General features: G+C 46.4%; 1 protein-coding gene across 1 annotated transcript; it reads left to right on the top strand.

The window, feature by feature from the left end:
* Positions 1–300: 300 nt before the first annotated feature.
* LOC128720530 (uncharacterized) lies at positions 301–1,024 on the top strand. The gene has a single exon (XM_053814203.1). The coding sequence runs from the start codon at positions 306–308 to the stop codon at positions 906–908; it is 603 nt and encodes a 200-aa protein (XP_053670178.1). The 5' UTR covers positions 301–305; the 3' UTR covers positions 909–1,024.
* Positions 1,025–20,729: the final 19,705 nt, after the last annotated feature.

Below are 20,729 nucleotides of genomic sequence, written 5' to 3'. Positions count from 1 at the left end.
ACCATATGATGGTCATAATATTTTGGTTGTTTTCTCAACACTTTCCTTGGGAACAAACGAAAAGTAAAATTAATTGATGTGCTAGGTTTCAGTAGGATTTGTTTAATCGAAAATAAACTGGACAACATTTTCATAAGTTTTTCCTTTGATCTCTTTATTGTGCAAGCTTGTTTTGCAATTTACACAATTGTGCTTCGAAATCTATTATAAAAATACTGAAATGATGCGACTGTAGAATGAGTGAAGATAAAGAAGGTGACATCGCAGGTGGAACCAGTGAACTTCGCAGATCCAGCGCAACCCAAATGTTGAACAAACGACCGCGCCTGTTGTCGTTCCAGGGACTTAGCTCCCACTCCCGCTCGCTTGGAGACAGAGATGCTGCCGCACCAATAGCTGGCACTTCGTCCAGCTCGATGGAACACATCAATCGACGTGAGCAGCTAGCTAGTGATCTCCGTAGCTGGCAGGAAACCCAAATTGCAGCTTGCATGGAGGATAACATATTGAACATGGTCCTGGAGCGCTATCTCATCTTCTTCGAGCAACGAAATAATCGCAATGATCCGGAACAACCTCAGGCAGGGGATGAGGAGTTGCTGGAAGACGAAGCTATCCGCATGGCTATAAATGAACGGGGTTTGCAGGCTGCTGGTCCCGATGAAGCCGTCGCCTCATCGTCGTCTGCTTCTGCGCCTGTGCCAGCTGCGCAGAGCGATAGCAATTCGGTTGGAGAAGCAGCAGGAGCAAATTGGCCGCATTTGGGACGGGCATTGCATGACAATTTTATCCTTGAAACAGCCGTAACCGCAGCAATACAAGAGAAGGGCCTGGTATCTGGCTGTGCTGAGAATGTCGATGCTACCGATAGTGACGACAGTGCGTTCCAGGAAGACGGCGCTAGCTAGTGGCTGGAATTTCTACCTATTGTACTTTGTAAATGACTGTTTAATTTTATGTTTATAGCCTTCTAGTATAAACGTATTCAAATATTCGTATTCTCACAATTTCTTCTAATTGTCTATTTACCTGATGTAGCAATCATTACAAATAAAATACTATTGAAACAAAAATAGCATCATGCTTTTTTGCCTTAGTAACTATGAAAGAAAACTGTAAATGCAAATTTTATTCCAATGAACTAACTAGAAAAAAACATCGTACTCTTCTTTTCAATAGATTAACATGGTGTAAATCTACGCCTCCATTTTATGAACGTCTTGATTCAGGAGAAGATTCCATCGCGCAACAATGCGTGCGGCAGCGATTAGCATATACTTGGTAAACAATTATGATCGTGTTTTACTGCGCCAGGCAGCCGAACAGTCGGTTGAATGAAATGGACCATTTGGGTTTGGGCTTCGTTTCAACGTTCTCTTGTACTGATAAGTCAACAATACACATTCGATTTTATTGTTTCAGCAAAGAAATGCACGCCGAAGATCCGTCTAAAAGTGTGTCACATAGACTAAGTAACAAAACAGGTGGCAGCATAGGTTCCAAAGGTGGTTTCACGGAATTAAAACATCTCATATTCCTGATTAGTTAGCAGGAGCACAATGCAATGCAGCACATTTCCACTAATAGTGGATTGTTTTCAAATTACGAAAAATTAGTCAGTTTTTTTTATTTATTGAAACCTACAAGCCATATGGACGACTCCACATAAGCCGCCAATGTAACGTACAAAGCACATTTAATCCCTTTATTTGCCTTATCCCTTATCCCGGTTAAATTATTCAGATTTTATTGTTATATTTTTATAGTATAAACACCCCCAAAATATTCTAATGAGATTTGAAAAGGTAAAAACTATACTTTGAAGCAAATTTTAATAAATGAAACGTTCCACACGCTTTGTTTCGGGAGCCGTATTTGGCAAAATGGTATGAAAACAAAGACTTGACCGTTGTGATCGAGTTCGTGCCAAACTCATAAAATGATAATTTTAGCTTACAGCTGTAAAGCGAAGATACAACCGTTACCCATCTGCTGGCGAAGGACAGCATACAGGAAATGCACCAGATGCTGCGCGTGATCTGTTCGTTTGCTTGTGTTTTACTAAACAAGTTTGAGACGAAAATTTGTTTAATTTACTTTGCACTGAGAAGCTGCACGATGCTGTTTTTGTACCGGAAATGTCCAAGTTCAAGGTAGCAGTCTCGACATTAGAGTGTAATCTTCCTTGCCGGGGTCAATTAGAGCGGAAGTATAGCATCCAGAGCGATCGTCGCGTCGTTGACATGATAGCCTTTTATTAACATTACTCGCACATAATGAATCGTGAACATTTAGAAAACACATTGAACACATTGTTTAGCTCGAATATCTATACTTCGATAGCCGATAGATAAAAGTAATGTTACTAAAAATCGTTGAATGACCAATCGGTGTATCGACTCAATATCCAAGCTTTTATAAGCCCAAAAGCTCGAAAGCTTTTCAGTCAGCTTCTTTCCCCTCGGTGGATAGAGAAGTTTTTAAACCTCAAGCACCATGTGCGCAGACTCCAGAACGAGCTGTTGCTTCCTAGTGCGATGATATTTTTGCAAGCGCGGGAGCATGACTCCCAGTTATCTTATCACTGCGAGAATGTGTCCCGGTCTTTCGGCTGCTGAAACTGATCCAACAGGTTATACGAATTCGTGGCACTTCTTCTCGGCTTTCGCGTAAATCTCGTTCATCAAGGACGCCCTTCCAGTGCTAGTACCGTGTGTTCCTTATTTCCAGTCATCATCCACCATTTACCTGATCAGCTTCGAGCCGACCTGGCAACGCGTCGTTTCCCAACTTCTAGTGGTACGTTTCTAGCGTACACGCACGTGAGATCGATGAGTTTCGTTGCCGTGGCCGTTGAACGAATGCTCGAGCGCAAACGAAGAAACACCACCCACCCTGCGGGAGATAAAATCTTCCTCCACGGTCGGAGAACAATCCCCACCCGCCAGATGCTGGGAAAATGTAAACAACCGAACGCGGAGGAAAAGCAAAAAAAATGGTAGCGAAGCAAAATGCGGCAATTTCGTTGCCCGAGCTCGGTCTCAGCTGCTCGGAGAAGCCAACCTGTTGTCTTCCTAGTTTTGTATACGATTTTTTTCTCTCTCGGTGCAGCTCAGCCCCGTATCTGAGGTGCGCATTGATGATGTTTGAGCATGGACTTGGGAGGTGGGCAATCGCAGAGCACGAATACATGGTTGGCGGGATGATTATAACGATAACGAGAGATAAGCTTCGGTTTCGGTTTCACAAATCATTATGTGTTTACTACGGCTCATGGCTTACTTTTCCAAAAAAACAGTCATTTAAGTATAGTGGAAATAAGCTGAAAAGAATTATATCAATAGCGTAATTTGAAATATCCATTATTGAATGCCTTAATTACGAATCAAAGATTGACTTCTAAGGATCTTTGCTAGAAATTTCATGTAAACAATCCGAATAGAATTAATCAAAAAGAAATGCAGCCATTTAAGGTTCAATGTAATTTTTCATATAAGCCTTATAAGAACATCGCTCAACTCCATCTTCTTTTCGACTCCTCACAAGACTCCGGCCTTCGCAAGGATGTTCTGTACACTCACGGTGGATTCAACTTGTGACCGAGCCCACCTCGATGTGCGATGTTTTCGACTCCTCACTCTCGGTTCGTGCTTTCGATGAGTTTGGCCGCCCGCTCGTGCATGCTACCAACCCGGCCAGCCAGCTCCAAGGCCCCCTGAAAGCTTCCCATGCACGTCGCCATCGATCGCTCCGGTTCCGGCTCCGGCGGCTGGCAGATTCGGTCGGGCAACGTCGTGCGCCATTCAACCCGTGGGCATCGAACAAACCGGACGTGTGTCCTGTTCGCTCGAGTCTGTCGCTCTTTTCGCTGTTCGCCAGCGCCCGTGAAGACCGTGAATTTCGAAGAAAAAAAAAACCCGCAGCCGGATCGGTGCTAATTCACACTCCGCCGGTCTCCTCGGCGGAGGAGAAGACTTTTCGTGCGCGACGCAGCGTCGGACCCCGCCGTACGCCTCCGACCTCGCGCGGTTGTGTAAATAATCAAAATTTACTACGCGTTCCAGCCGTGTTACATGTGAGTGGAGTGAATGTCTGGTGTTCGCTGGTTGGTTTTCATTTTCCTTCCTTCAGTTTTGGTGCTGTATTTGTGGCCACCCAAGCCGACGTTGGGGTGTGGGGCAGAGTGGCAGGGGAACATCGAACCAATTGAACGGAAATTGGCCGACAATGGCCCCGGGACGCATCGAAAAGATCCCTTTACGCGTGTATCGAATGATCGAGCTCGTGTGTCTATTCTTGGGTTGCAAATAAATACACCCATCAGATGCGCAGGTGGAGAAAAGGCAGGGTGAGGCTGACGACCAGGGGGTGGAATATTTGCGCGCTTTCCGCGCCAAAAGATAAATATTTTCTGTGCAAACTGTCGGGTCCCGGGTGTGTGTTCTGGTTTTTGCGGTTCTGTTCGACCGCGATCGGTGTTCCACTATTCCTGTGATCGATCGGGACGCTGAAACTTTGTTGTATTTTCCATCTATGTGTGCGTGTGTGTAAGATCTATGAATATTATCGTGAAGAAAACTCCCAGCAAAAAAACCGGGAAAAATTGGCCAGGAAATGATGAATCAATTCCACCCGTAAGATAAATATGCAAGCGCATCGATTGGGCAGCCAAACCCGAACACACCAGCGAAAGGTACATTCTTATCCTGCACGAGGTGTATAGGTTTTGTTCGGGCATAAAATCTGGTTGATTGGATGGACCGAAAATTGTTTGTTTGGATTACGACTAATATCGCCCGTGAGCGTGAAATATCATCGACCCTACGGACACTGCTGGTGTGAGCTCGCGATTCAGGAACCGTGTGGCCATCAGTGACTCGGTGAAATCGGTACGAACCGGGCATTAAGGTTGTCCTAGACCCCATAACAGGGGTAGTCTCTTTGCACGATTTTCTAAACCATTTCCACCCGTGTATTGGCAAACGCTAGTGCGCTTTGTAAGAGCTTGGTGCTCGTTTTGTGACCGTTACCAAATTTTTTTTTATGTTTTATATTTCCGAAGGCCGGTCACCGGTGCGTATCGTGGCTCATTCATCGGCCCGTGAGGTAGTGTAGATATTCTGTGCCGTGGCCAAGCCAAATAAGGTGTCAAGTGCAACTTCCGTCAACGAAAACCTCAGAAAGGACGCATCAAGCCTTTATCACGCACACTGCTTTCGCTTTCGTCAGGATTCGATTCTGCTGGACGTGGTTCCCAGTCCCGAGCCTCCAGTTCGATTTCCCAGCGTAGAGCAATCTTCACAAAACAGGTAAGCTTTCGTATCCGCCTCGATGCATCCCTTTATACCGTTTCAGGACGATTCGTACGAGTGTTTTCTTTGCAATTTTTTCTCTCTCACTCGCTTCGCCCATGATTGAAGTGGTCGTCTTTAAGGCTACCATTCACGAGAATGGTGCTCTTTCCCAGGCTATATTACACGCTGCAAGCAGTGGGCTTTGCGCGTGCAGTCCATTTGCAAGACCAGGCTGTGGTAATCCCGGCCAGGTTTGGAAGCTTCCGACGGGCAATGAGATTGTGCTTTAGATGAAGCTGGATACTTCGTTCTCAGAACCCGGTGGCACGACAGATGGACCCGTGCCGGGAGAGCTTGCAATAAAGGCAGCAGTTTCGCTTCCCGGCCCGACGTGACGTCACAGTGTGTCAAAATGAATCCCCCTCCAGGACACCGAAAGCGACCCGGTTTGGTAAAGAAAAAAGCGCATGTCTGAGGGAAGCGAAAACATGACGCCAGTGTAAACATTTTCCATCTGCAATGGCAGCCGGCGAGGGCCCAAATGGTTTGGGGGATTCGTGGGAGATGGAGAATTAGACCGGCCGGTTCGTGAATCATGGCGGCGCAAGTGTTTATCTTGTGTACCGTGGCCTGAGTAACAATCGTACCCGGCTGAAGCTACTCCCTTCGAAAACCAGCGCAACGCGTTCGCCTGGGCCTAATAACACTTAACGTCCAAGGTCCAACGGTGTGGCGGATCGGGATGGGTGGAGTATGGTCGAGCGGGTGGCATCGATAAGAACATTTCCATGGCCAGGTGTGATAGTGTGCCCGATGCTGATGCAACCGTGCTGTGGAGAAAAGCGAACGCGCGATGAAACGCTAACCCCGACCTCCGGAACCCTAACGACCTTTGGGTGGTTTGTGGGTGGAAGACTGAGGGATAACTGGCAAGCAGAGTTATGAAGAAGAATGAACCGGTGTACTGACAAAAAAAAATCCACCTCAGCTCCACCTTTTTTTTCCTCAGTGTCTCTGGTACAAGGCATTTTCCTCCCGGGTGTGGTTGCGTTCGTTCGTTCAGTTGGCCGTCTCGTGTTTTCTATTTTTAGTTCGTTTTATTGATGGTAATCGATGATAGGTTTCATTTTACACATGCATATGGTACGCCCGCATCACCCCAGGTGCCTATGGTGTTGGTGGTCGTGGTGGCTCGTCTAGAACGGCTGCTCGAACGAGCGTAAGGGCGGAAAATTGGGGATGGAAAAACTGTTGGTCCAAGATCGATAAGATTGTGAGTTTTCGCAACGTGTCGCTGGTAGCAGGACGTTTCCGACAGCCGAGCTCAGGTGCAGACTCTGGTGAACCGATCCGTTCCGGCTCTGCACCTTTCGCTAGACGCCGCAGAATGTTGCCTAGCTAGCGTTACTGACAAGGTTTCTGTGAGCCTTGCTTTTGCTAGAAGCGAACTCGATGGGTGTGAAAAATCTGTGACTGGATCGGCACTGCGGTGCGTTATAAATGAACTGCTAAATGATTCCGCTGGGGAGTGTTTTGAAAGCCCAGAGAAGCCCGAGTGAGTCCCATTAAAGCTGGATCATTTCACATGCATTATGATTTCGTCCCTTGGGTCGGATTTTCGTCTCCACTGGTCGTAGTGTCGGTCGGTTGAGTGAAAGTCAGCACGGTTTGGAAGGTATTTGAAAGCACCCTTCTAACGAACGGTTATCGAGAGCCTTCTGGGCTGACAATGGCTGCCTTGGTGCTTCGATAACTACAGCAGCCACGGTCGTAGCCGCATAGAAACAGCTCGACTAGGACTGATTCACTTTCCAGCATCCTAAGCATATTTTTCCGACAGAAAATAGCGCGTTTCACCGCGTGCGCTGTTTGTTTTTTGTTCCTACCATCTTGGTTGATTGAAACCGGCACACAAACTGGTCGCCACAACCGGTGGTGGTGAAGTTTAAAATACAAAAATAAATTGAGCGAACGAAGGAGAGATCGCATTCCATCCTCCGAAGGCATGGAGATCTTAACTAACTCTAAATGCGAAAGATGATTGAATTCTTGTGCACTTGCCGGAACCGCGAACTTTTCTACCGTTTCGAGAAAAGGAAGCCGCCTAACTAACCGAAACCGAAACCGGCCTCTTCCGTGGTTTGTTCGCTGCCGTTTGCAGGGAAATAATGCCGAAGCCTTGAGAAGGTTCTTGAGCCTGGTGCAGTTGCGGATTCGAGAGATGCATCTCGGAAACTTTCAGTGTACGTACCCTCTTTTCAGAGCCTGGAAACGAGGAAGCCGTTGGATAGGGCAGTGCTTGTTTTCATGTTTTGTTTTCCACTTCCGGCTTGTATATCAATTTTCTCACCGAGCTTGTAGCATCACCTTATAAGGCCTTTTGCGAGGGCTCTTTAAAAACTTCTTAAATTACAAATCCAAACGGAGTACTCGCCATCCTTTCGTTGCAGGTGCAGCTTTGGTCCGAGAAAGCGCCTGGCTGGTTGAGATAGGAGGGAAAAGAAAAGGGAATCAAATAACGAGGAAAAAAGAAAGAGAGAGCGAGAATAAGCAAAAACTGCAACGTAAAGCTGAGTGAAACAGACACGGGAAACAACCATTATCGAAACTAAATCCGTGTTCTTCGGTCAGAAAGCGCCGGCGGAGAAAGTTGCCTTTTGTTGCAGGACAGCGCCGAGGCTTCAGCAACTTTCCAGCCTCGAGCCCCCAGCTTTGGCGTGCTGGCGTGTAGCTTTTCGAAAGTTGTAATGAAATGATTCTCTTATTTCAGTCTGACTTTTCCCACCATCACGCCATCACGTGGCTGGTCTGACGGAACCGCTGGTCTTCCTTTCAACCTGGCAAGATGTGGAACGTCGGGGCTTTTCTTTTTTGTCTCCCGAATGCGTGTAGGTGTGGGAGTGTACTGCACAAAGACAAAGTGCATCTTAAAACAATGCCACGAACAGAACGGCGACCATGCATGTGCCCTTTGTTCCGCGTCGGTTTTTTTGTGCAACCCGTTCGCCCGTACTTTTTGTCCTTTAAAAGGCAGTAACGGCCAAAGGTCCCAGGAGGAAACACGAAGAGACCTCAAGGGAAACGTTCCAAGGATTGGAGGAAACGGACATTCTGTTTGACACCCTGTGACCGGGTGGTTTCTGTGTCCGGTGTCAAAGGTGCATTTGTCAGGGGAAACGTTTTTCTTTTCTTTTGTTCCCTCGATGTCACTTGTGTGCCATTTACAACGGAGGAACTACATTGCTGCAATTACGTTGCAGAATGGAGCCCGGTTTGTCGGAGTGATCGCGATAGAGACAAATGGGAGTTTCTTTGTTCACCGGTAGCGTGAGGTCCTGTGCTTACCATCCCATGCCAAAACCTTAACGTTACAGTTTGGTGCTATTGGCGAGAAAAACACACTACAACGGAACGATAGTTTGGAGCAATCCTTGTGAGCATCGTCGAAAGAAGACAGTCAGAATGAGCTCCAAATCGATTACCGTCCGTTCACCAAGACTGGTGGCAATTTGGTTTGTGTTGCCCCGATATGCCCCGATAGAAACAAGACGCTGCATGCTTTCTGGCACTGGTAGCATAAAATTCTTATAGTGTTTTAATTATCAGGTAAAACATTACGTGCAATAAACTTGTTTTTATACGACTAAAATCTCTGGTTTTATTTTAATAGGATCACTCGTTCCGACAAATTTAACATCTACGTTCCGTGTCGGTTTTTTGGGTAACGATGAGCTTTAATAACAATAGAACGTTCGACTCAAATTGACGTAACACGTGCTATGGGCAATAAATCCCAGTTTATGCTGCCACTAGAAAGCATGCCTACCAGGCGAGGTGCTCTCGTAATAAACTTCATGATGTAAGCGTGACCTTTCCAAACCAATCATTTCTGGCGGGCAAGTGTGATCGCTGCGTGAAGCAGATATTGATTCCCATTCCCGTCGTTATTCTCTCGCTCGCTCTCGCTTTCTGCTTCAAAAAGAATACTAAAGTTAGTATACACCGGATCGACCAATAGGAAGCTTAAAGCATTGCTTCTGCGGCTGACGGGCACCGTAGGACGAAGGTCTTATGTTACGTCGCTCTGAGGTGCCTATGTATGAGTGTGTGTGTGTTTTTAGGGAGAAATTGAAAAGTTTTTCCCATTCCTTCGTTGATCATGTCAAACTCGTGCAGAGCACGCACAATGAAATGCTGCAAACGAAATGGAGACAGGTTAACCGCAGATATGAGCTCATCAAGTCATAACATTCTGCCGCTCTTCGGTGCGAGTATGTTGACATTCGATACGTACCAGTTTGTATGAACTCCGAGGACCTTCTGTCTTTGGTAGGAGAATTTGCGGCTTTGATGTTCACGACACGAACGCTCTTGAAGGAGGGTTTCAGCGGCATATTTTTGGAAACAAGACGTGACGGATAGTGGCAGACTTGCTCCCGGGGGAGTATTTATAGAACAAACACACAACGTTGTTTGGGTTCGGTTTTCCACCAGCCGGGGTGAGTTTTGTGGTTCACAGTTTCTCTTTGGAAACATGAACGTCGAAGAAACCATTAAATTAAGGAAGGTCTTCTCGAGGGAGAAGGAGTTTTTATTTTCTTTCGAACTTAAAATGTAACGTAAACATTCTTTTAAATCACATTGATGGTTAAATTTTAAAAATTCAATTCCACTTTGAAGAACAAATAATCTACAAGATTTGAATCATTAAGTGGTACTTTTATTTCGGCTTTTAACCATTTCAAACAAATCTCCATTATCACAGTGCGAACCGTTGGGCCAGAAAAATGGGTGAACTGAAACAGACTATATAATTCGATTCGCTTCCATCGACGTGCTTCCGTCAGTCATCGTGTCTGGCATGGAACTGAAAGAGAATACTTAATGCCACTGCTGCTGGTAGCTGAAATTCCACTCTACAGCTTCAACCGGCCGGTTGAGCCGCACTAAGTGACGAGGCGTACCGTAGCAGGAATTGTTGATGAAGTTGCTGAAAATTGAAATTTATCCTCCGATGTCACGGGTGAAAATCCGAAAATTTATAGGATCTATCGAAAAAAGAGTACATTTCCCAGATGGTCGTCAAAATAGGAGAAGATTTTTGTTTTATTTTTGCTACCGATTTGGCTTATCCCTTCCGACTGGTCGACCCGTGAAGGACTGGGCGCCTCCATTTCGGGCTGATCGAGAGCGTCCGTGACAAACACGTCCCAACGCGAAGCTTCAGTTCAACAGTGGGCACTAAGGTTGATTGATTGATTGCCCGAGGAGTCGAGTGAAGAATTGATCCCATCGTTCGTCATTGTACTGTCTGCTCTACAAGCATTCGCGATTGTGCAACGAGTTGTGCTTTTCCGGCAATCTTTTTCACACCATTCTCACGGATGCAGTCGATGTGATTGATGCTAATTTATTGTCATTTGATACTCAAGGTAGAACTGGAGTTGATTTTTAAGCGAACAACAGTAGATATGAGCAGTTTTTACCGGTGATTGATGCACTCAAGCAAAAGGATAACTTGTGACTTGAAGTATGATTTAAATGATTTTAAAAGTTTGAGAGGTTCAAGAAGGTATTTATTTACAAAAAACAGTGTTTGATTCTCAATAGTATACCTTTCCTACAAGGACTACATTTAAAATCTGAGCAAATTGTATTCTATAAACAAGAGTAAAATGCAAATCAGATGTAGAATACATTGTAACTGCTACAAAGCTTGCCGAGTTGTTATTTATAATTCATTTTGTATGTATGTGCAGAACGTAATCATAGAAAAAAACCTACAAGTTCAAGCATTCTGAACGTGAGTTGCGAGTATTGTGATGTAATGGAGCTGCATATGAATACGTAAAGTTAGTTTTGATTGAATTAGAAACTTTTCTGTAGTGGAAAGTTCCGCGCTTCACCGTGAGTATTTACTGCCTCACCAGCACAAGTATGCCCCTAGTGCCGTGCGTTCGTTCGCAGAAACAAGCTGACTGTGTTTCATGTTTTTACAGATGAAAAATACCGCTCACTCCGATATAGCTTTACATGAACGTGAAAAGCTGTTTCCATAGCAATGAACGATATGCTCGCAACAGTGGAGTAATTATGCCATCATTTGCCTTGCGAGATCGCGCTTGGTAGGTGGAATGAATACCGTAAGGCGAATGTAAGGCCGAATGGTTCGCCGGTTCGGAAAGGACACAATTTTGGTGATAAAGGAATCGGTAAAGTTTCACTAGTAGCATTCACCAGTTCACGGGGCAGGGCATACGTATTATATGGGTACTCCGAGGGTAATCTTCTTTTCATTTAATTTGTTCCATTCTCCTTTGGGACGAGTGTGGTTCCAACGCCCTGGCAGCCAAAGAGATGCCAATTGAGTCACACAAGTTGCCAAGGTTACGAAACAAAGCGCTAGCTTAGTGCTAGCAAAGCCTCGAATCGTGTAGTTGAAAACAATTCCCAATGTGATTTGCCCGTACAAACGCCGAAACGGACGCACATCAGAGCAACGCTTAAAGCGAGGCTGCAATGAAAACTGTCCCGGCGTTATGTTCGCACGAGCTGACAGTTGTAAATGTCAGGAATGGAGCGGAATATTTACGTGATGAAAGGATTAGCCGTGTTTCCATGCTCGTTTATTCATGACCGTGTGCAGATAAAGTAAACCCAAGCTGGATAGTGTGCAGCAGCGAATTACTCGGAATGTGGCTGCGAGTTCCCATCATTGCAGCTCGCTTTAATGCAATCGGGATGATGAGTGCACGTCCGCAGTGGTGAAGAAGAGCGGGCTAGATTATCCTGACCCGGTCGGGTTGATAGGACATGTCACACCGGATGCTGGAGTTGATTTTTCAGCAGCTCGAGGCAACCGATGAAAGCTGAGACCGACACAGCCGGGTGTGCTGTGGATTATAGTGTTCGTTTTTCTTCTGCGGTGTTTCCGGTGGAAGTTAAACATATCGTACACACGCTCGCTCGGGGTGATTCGAACATATGCGGTACAACTGGACAACAGAGGGATTAGCGCATTGAAAGCACCCTGGGAACGCGAGTCTGAGCACGATAAGTAGATTTTCTCCGTGAAGAATGATTTTATGAATCAGATGCGGTTGAACGTGCGCAGAATAATTTAGCAACTTATTTATTCTTCATCTATAGAAGATATTAAAATACTCGAGCTTTCGACCTTGGGTGGTAGTTTTTATCTTTCATTCTCATTGGAATAACGCCGTACAAATAACACAAATGAAACGCTCCAGTTAAAATGTAACCTGAATCACATTCAACTGCTGCGAACAGCCCGGGATCAATGCAAAAAGCTGGAAAATCAATCAACGGTCACTTCCGGAGCGATTCGCCGTCAGTAGGGCAATCCCGCTAGTTGCAGATATTTATAGTGCGCTCGGGCTCAACGAGAATCATAACGAGCTCGGTCGTTTCTTAAACAGCCCACGGAGCCAAGAGCAGCAGGAAAATGAAACAGCCACACCGTCATCTACCACCATGCCCCGGGAAAGCGCCCGGGAGACCATTTCAGAAAGGAAACGCCGAGAGAAATCTCATCGTTAGCTTTTCGCACCCGCATTCCCACGGGCGTGGGATCCACCGGTAGGGTGAGTTGGCGTTGCGGAAGGCGAAGAGTTACCCTAATTCTCAACCAGCTGTGCGATGCCGCTCAACAGGATCCTTCGCCAGCTCTTTCACCCACCCCGACCGATAGGCCGACGATATGGCGACGATGATGTCGATGATGGTGCTAATGGGGGTAATAACGTCCCGGGAGTCCACTACCCCTTCTGTGTGCTGCTTCTCGCTCAAACCAAAACCGAGGGTTAGGTCTTGGGGATCACAGGAATGCGCCGTCGGCAAGACGGAACTCGTGCTCGTGCTGTAATATTAATGCGCTGGAAGCGTTATTGCTTTTATTCCTACATTAAGCGTATTGAGTTAGCGTGCGGGTGGATCTCAGCCCAACTGCGGGATCGAGCGGGATCATTTCGTTCGACGAAGGTGAACCTAACGTGCGGCTCCCATCCGGAGTCCTTGAGAGGAGCGCGTTTGCTGGCAGCCACTTGCCGCTTCCCCATATAAGGGTAACATTTCGAACGAAGCCAGACGCCCTTCTCGGAAGCCCAAACGACTGCGTCGTTCTGTTGGCTTTCGCTGATGGTCGCGTTCCAGCTTGGTTTCGTCGTCGCGGTTGCTCGGTAACGGCTACAAGTCATTCGAGAACGAAATGCAAAAAGAAAAAAAACATCCGTGTAACGCTTGCCACCGAATGGATCGAGTATTTTTGCCTTCCATTTTGTGCATTGTCGAGCCTTCGCCATTGCCGACGGGTTCCGGCATGTTGTGTCACCCTTGCCGATGCCCTTCAGTTTTGCAGACTCCACCACGCGTTCGATGAAGGGAAAATTGCCTTGGGCAGGGAAAATACAGGATAATGTGGTGTTTAAAATTTTCCACCGCTTTGTCGCTACCCGTTGCAAAGGACCTTCCATGTGGGAGGGTTTCTGAGCCGGTGGTTTTCCGAGGAGGTCCCAAAATTGGAACGCGAGGCAGAAGGGACAAATTTGCGTATTCTTGATGCGATTGTTAATGGAGATGGTTGTTGTTGTGGGTGTTTTTTTTACCGCCTCCTGTACGCTCCATTTACTTCGTTTTGCTTCCACCGCCCGAAGCAGGATATTCATCTGCATACATCGGAAAGGCTTGTGCGGGTTGTTTCCTCTACGACAGTACCGAGCCGGAGACATTCGTCTGCGGGAAGCTGACACCAGCCGCTGGAAGGTGCTGGTGACTTCGCTGGAAGGCGCTGTCGTTTCCATGCGCGGGTAAGTGCAGTTCCGTGTACGGTTCTATCCCGTGCAGCGGAACTCGGTACCTTCGGTTAAAACGGTTACCATTACACATTCCGTCTATTCGGCGAATGGGGGGAGTTTTTGTTTTCCTGCGATCGAACCCATTTTGGAATTCGTTTACAAACGAAACGAAAAACAAAATAAGCCACGAGACCGCTTTTCACCAAAGAACACCGTTCGTTTTCGGTGCGAGGTTCGATCTGATTAAGCCATGGTGTAGCTTGCGTGACAGTATTGTGAAGACACTGAGCACGGAATTGATTGGTTTATGATTTTGCCGGTTCGCGCAGGATGAATGATGGATTATGTGGAACACGTAGCTTGCCGACGAATGATGATGAATATTTAACGAGCGTGAAGATACTCATTAGATGAAGCTAGGAGTACGTTTATGGGAAAATGAAATACATTTCTTGAATATATAATTGGAACGGAGCAGCACCATTAGTGTCGCAGGTATTGCAAGGTGCTCCGACCTTATCAAAGGTTTCTTGTTCGGAAGTTCACCATAAACGTCTGAGCCGAATGTAAACCAATCATTCGATTGGGAGAATTGCTATTTTGTTCCTATTACTTTTCAAAAATAACAAGTTTTCTAAGAACAGTACATGCCGTTCCTTTAGCATAGAATGATCGGTTAGATTTACGTTCGATTGTGCTTACAGAGTCCAAAGCAGCGACAATTTTCCACAACCCACACTTGAACTGCATCCCATTCCTTCACAAGTCCGTTTTCAATTCTATTATTGAGCAAGTCACCCAATTCCAGCAAAATTCCATCCAAATCCCATTGGAAAAACTAATAAAAAGTCGTTCAAATATAAGCTCCGAGCATTGAGCCCACCTGATCGCTCGATCTCCTTCGCGTGGTGTCTTCGCCTTTCGAACATGCGTAAAATTGTTGGTAGGCCAGTCCCTCAGCTGCCAGGCAACGACGCGCCTCTCATAATAGATATTTTATTATCGCAGCCTGGTCCAACTTTTCGGACTTGGATTAGGTCCGAGTTGGCTTTTCTTCTGTCTGCTCCGGTACGGAATACCGCCCCAGCGCAGGGCGTTATTAAATTTCACTCTCACTTGCAACTGTTTTCCGCTTCCAACCGCCGGCGTGGAAAGCGATTCTCGGCAGGTGGTGAAGTTTTGTCATTGAAAAACGATTAACGTGACCCGAGGCGACGGAGACACTTTTGATGGCTGGCCGATAAAGCGCCCTCTTGCGTACGGGACGGCACTCGGGCCCGCCGGGAGCGATAAAAGACCAAACTGACGGTTTGGTGAGGGCAATAAATTTAAAATCACAGCCGTCCGGTATTGTGTCTACCCGTGAGCTGTTCATCCCGGACAATTGAGGCTGGAAGCAGTGCGACACACAATGCGACAACATTGCGGAACTGCTCGGGTCGTGTCGAAAATTCCGATTAGCACCCAGCAGATTGTCGGCGAGCATGCAGAGTACGTCATTTCGGTTCACTTGCGGGCTTTTCGGAAGCTCTGAGTGCCAGACGAAAGGACGGGTTTGCGAGCAATTATTTATAGCACCTTGCGAATGGACTCCAATGAGCCGGGAAACTCTGGACAGGGAGAATGGAAAGAATGCCCGGGAATAGGCTCGCTCGAAAACGTGGGTATAATTTATGTTCCGCTTTTCCAGGCGGTTGCCGTTTCACCATTTGCGGGCCAATTTCAGCGACACGACCCAAGCAATGCCCTAGCCTCGGTGGGTGATTAATTTCTATCACGTAGTGATTCAAATTAAATTATAAATCCCACCTTTGGCCGTGGCGATCGGGATGCCGTCATTCCGCCGATGGGGAAAACAAAAGCCGGTACGCTTGTGATAGAGAATATTTTTCCACATCCTGCTGAGTGTAGACGGCCTCGGTGACCGCAGGGATGGAGAGTCTCGTAGACATTGCGCCAGGCATTGTCTCAAGGGAAAGGTCGTTGTGATGGGTTGCACCAAGCTTGTGGGGTGACCTTTGACTGCCCGATGGGACTTGTTTGGCAGTGCTCCCAATGGCCCTGGGCAGCTTTCCAAACGGCTTAGCGAACAAACGACGAAGCAAACGCCACGTTAAGAAGCGTTACAGTCAGTACAACACCCTGGTGAACAAAAGACAGTCGCTTCGGGATTGTTTGCCTGAGTGATCAAGTAAATTCCACAGAACAAGGCACAATGCTGTCAGGATAGAAGAGGGAAAAATAAAAAATGCTGCAAAAATCGATTTCAATCTAAATCGCGAAATCGGTCCTATAAACGCGCAACGCTGGCATTAAATATTATTTCGCGAAAACAAGCGGATTAGTGCGTCTATTTTTCTCCGTGTACGTGCTTATTATCAAATCAGCAAGCCGATCCATGGACGCTCGGAGTCGGACGCGGAAAATTAGCATTCGATCGCACCATCGCGGTGTGGTGTGCGGAAAGTGATGTAAATCACAGTCATGTTTATTTAAATTTTGATTTATTGGAACGTGTTGATGACGATGTGCATTAATAGCCAGGCATTAAGTTGCGTTCCTGTTTATTTCCAAATGAAAAGGTTGAAAAGCACCTGAAACTCTTCATGAATGTTATTTTTGCACATTCATGCACCGTTGAATCAACCAAGTGTCGAAGAAATGAAATTGAAATGGAACTGTGCGGAAGAAAACTTCGCTTGATGTTGAATTACTTTTAAATCGATTTTACTTTTCCACGAAACGGTACCCTTGGAGTGTTTTGCAGCTAATCGTACGATTCGAACCATTCGTGCTGTAATCGAATATCAGCACTTAAGCGAAGCACCTGATGGTGATTTGAGCAAAACGATGAAGAACCCATTCGGATTGAGAGGCATTCTTGAGATGTGCTTTCGCAGGCGCTCGTGTACCATTGAGATGGAAGAGCTTTTCCCCCCGATGGCGTTTCTATTTGCTTAAGCTTTGGCTGGCAGGGTACAGGTTGAATAAATGGCAAAATTATTTATCTCAAAAATCAATACGTACGTTCTTATGCGTGCCATTCGAATCAGGGATCGTATTGGATCTAGGAAAATGGATTAGCTTTGACCTGGGTTGAGCACGCGCACACAATTATTTTTTTGTAAACGCGTAGGAGATGCAAAGGACCTTACGGTTACACCCTTACGTGAAATTCAGCAAATAAAATTCTTTTTTATTGTAGAAAAACAAAGTTTTCATTCAACATTCTGCCGATGTTTCAGTATATTGAAATTGGGTCATGTAAGTTACGCTTTTCATTATGCGAAAGTTACAATAAATTTTCAATAACAATATAAAACAATGATTTCCTCGTTCCCGACCGTAATCGTAACAGTAGCTGCAGATTAGCTTGCCTTAGGATCAGTCTCAACCAAAGCTCTCTCAACCCGGCTATCAGAACCGGCTATTGCTGTGGTTGTTTATGATTTTCCGCCGCTAATATGAAACGGCTGTCCGAACAGAGGCCATGAATGTGTAGCCATTTCTCCGATCTAATCAAATCAGCAAACCTTCATTTCAATTTTACTGACTCCTTTACGAACCTTCGAGCATGAGTGAGCTCGAACAAATGGTAAGAGGTATTTGTTCCCTTTATGGAAACCCAACCACCCTACCCTAACGCCAGCAGGGACGACGAATCTGGGTGCGAAAAAATGGAAAGCAACCGGTAAAGGTCATAATGCGGAGTAATGGAACGAGTTGCCGGTATTCATTCCTATCCATTTCCATTTCACCGACATGAACATGCACCGGTAACGGGAGCGCATGTTTCACTAGCGATCGTGTTTACATGAAAAAAGGATTTCCTTCGGGTAAAATTTCTCTCCTCTGTAGCAAAAAACGATTGTGCTAAAGGACAGAAAATTTAAACAAAACGTTGTCATTCAAACTCGCGTCGGTTTGCCAGCCCCACAAATGTCACCGGTCCGGAAGCTGCGAGCAAATTAAGAGCAATCTCAGACGCGCCATTTTGAAGCGCCAAATTGAAATACGTCCTGAAAATTAAACCTCTGTGCCCGTTCGCGAAGTCGCACTCGCGTGAAGTAGTCGAAGTTGTCGTTTTTATATTTGATTTCGAAGGAAATTCCATTCCGCATTAATACTTCCGCCGGTGCCGTCCGTGCGTGGGAAAGCAGACATCCGATGGAGGGTTTTCGGTATCCCTTGCAAGCATGTTTCCTTTTTTTTTTGCTTGTTACTTCCGCCCATTGGTCGCCGTTGTTTTACGAGCTTCCCGCGGGATGGACCCGTTTTTGGGCGCTGCAGTGGCTACGAAATTTGATTTCCCTCTCCACGCCAATTCGAGCCGGATCGGAAATCAAACGACCCGTCCATTGGCATAATGGATCGATGTGTTTACGTGCCGGTACGAACCGGATGTGGCGTCCCGAGGCTGAACGCAATGGCCGGTACTGGATCGTTCTCACCCCAACGGGATCGCCAATCGCGCGGCGGAAATTAATTTCCAAATAGACCCCCTCGTACGCCACTCGGTCTTGTCCGGTGGAGCGATTGGAAGGAAAATTCCACATAGGCTTCTTCTATCTTTAGCTCTGACCGAGTGCCAAGCGCGGAGGAGCGAAAGGATGCTTCCGGTGTGGGATTTGGCAGAAAAATACCTACGCTACCGCTGTCAATTTTTGCCCCAAAATAGCCGATATTGACGCATGGCGAAAGCAGTCTCGCGAATCCTTCCAGCCCCAAAGCGAAGGAGGCTTAGAGCAAAAGAACAGAAAGACGAAGCCTTGACAGAGGAAGCTTATTTGGAAGGAACTGGTGGCTGAATTTTTTTTCTTGTGAAATAGTATCGCTTTCCGGAACTCAGGCTGTTGCTTTACTCAAGCCCCACTATCTGATCGTAATCCCTGTGTCACGTGGATAAACAACAGGAAACGCGCGTCCGCGCGGAACCGGAAGCCGTCGAGGGTTGTCCAGTTAAGTGATTTACGGGCGGACTGCCGAGCAGGATCTCAAGGCGGCACTATGCAAGGCGTCGTGCTTCATCGTTGTCCGAGGGCTGAATTTCTCGTACCCGTGGGACGATGTTGAACGTTCTGGCGGTGGAGATAATTAGCAGATAAAAATGCAATTAAACTGCCAGCACGTGTAATTAAACGATGAAACACCCGCACGGAACCTTTGATCTTCAACAAAGGCGGGCTAATGCTCGAGCGAGCTTTCTGTCGGGGACAAATTTCATGCAGGAGTAAAAATCATGCTCTGAAATTAGCCCTAGCTCCTTCGAACGATGCTTAACATGCTGTCTACTAGCACTGCCGTCGAATAATTACTGTGCAGTGGTTTCACTTGAGTTGGTTGTGCTTCAAAAAGGACCAAAGTATGCGCGTTAATAAGCGTTTATCCGGCAGATTTAACCATCGTTTCGATTTTCTACATTAAATAGATACCATCGGCCGTACCCGGAATGACGTGAAAATCCTTTTCGTGACACTGACCCATCTCTAGCTCTGCTAGCGGATAATTCGAGCGTTGATTTCAGAAACTGCCCCGACTAATGCCTCTTTGCGAAGGTTTGCTTATCACGATGCTCCCCCACTTTACGACGTAGTGCTTGAGTAACTTTATAGAGCCTTGCCCCTGGGTTTGATGGGTAGTAAATAGTTCGAAGAATTCGCTCCTTTGACGGAACGAGCGAGAAGTCGTGAAGGCAGACAACGTGGAGACACCGGGGGGCACGACCTTCACGCCAGGCGCCCCAGTCTGTAATTATAGATTTGTGACCCCGAGTGAGAAACCCGCCTTGCTGCTCGAGTTTCTGGTTTTACGTTCGGCATTATGTAACGATTAACTTTACGGTATGGTGTTGCCAAAGCTTGCAGGCGCCTCGAGCGAGCCACTGTTGGGAGAACGGAAATAGCAAAAAAAAATATGAAAACTTTTGCCTTTCTAGAAGCGACTCTTCGAGCTTGAGCTCGTTATCTAGCCGCCCAGCTGCCTTTCCGTCGCCATCTTTGAGCTTTCGTGCCGCAGCGACGGACCAGATAGGCACACGGCACATTCCATGCGTACAAAAAATACGTTAAATTTGTACCAACATATTTCTCTCACTCTCTATCGCATTGCCCTTTTTTCTTCATTAAATTTGTGTCTTCCTACTATTTCGTGCCTCTAGAAGGTTAGCGAAGGTCGCGATGTTTAAGAGATTTTATCTTCCGGCTACGGGTTCATGGTCCCTTTTTCCGAAAGGCAAATTGAATTAAAAAATCTCTAAGCTCAAGCCCTTTTGAGAAGAATCATCGTGCAGAGGCAAGTGGGCATGAAAATCCCCCAGGGCGCGCTTGTTGGGAAGCTTGCGGTCGGTTTCATTAGAAAGGCACGCGACCCACAGGCAATGGGTAAACAGAATCTATTTTTCGCACTTTTTACCGTTTAGCTAAAGCGCCCAATGGATTCACGCGCACGCCAGCAGGTTGGTGCCGAAGCGGAAAATTGTTAGACGGTTGGGATGAGACTGTGGTAGTCCATTTTGAGGGACGCACTCATCTGGTTTATTCATGTAATGGAGCCGCAAGGGAACAAAACACCCGTTCGTTCGATTGGTAACATCGTTGTTATATGGATACAAACGTTAATTAAC

Source organism: Anopheles nili, chromosome 2 (assembly GCF_943737925.1).
Source record: "Anopheles nili chromosome 2, idAnoNiliSN_F5_01, whole genome shotgun sequence".
Taxonomy (NCBI): domain Eukaryota; kingdom Metazoa; phylum Arthropoda; class Insecta; order Diptera; family Culicidae; genus Anopheles; species Anopheles nili.
The sequence above is the reverse complement of the archived record's forward strand: the minus strand, read 5'-3'. Positions and strand labels throughout refer to the sequence as shown.

Excerpts from the sequence above, each read along its gene's own strand:
- LOC128720530 (XM_053814203.1), top strand. The coding sequence starts at position 306 with ATGTTGAACAAACGACCGCGCCTGTTGTCGTTCCAGGGACTTAGCTCC.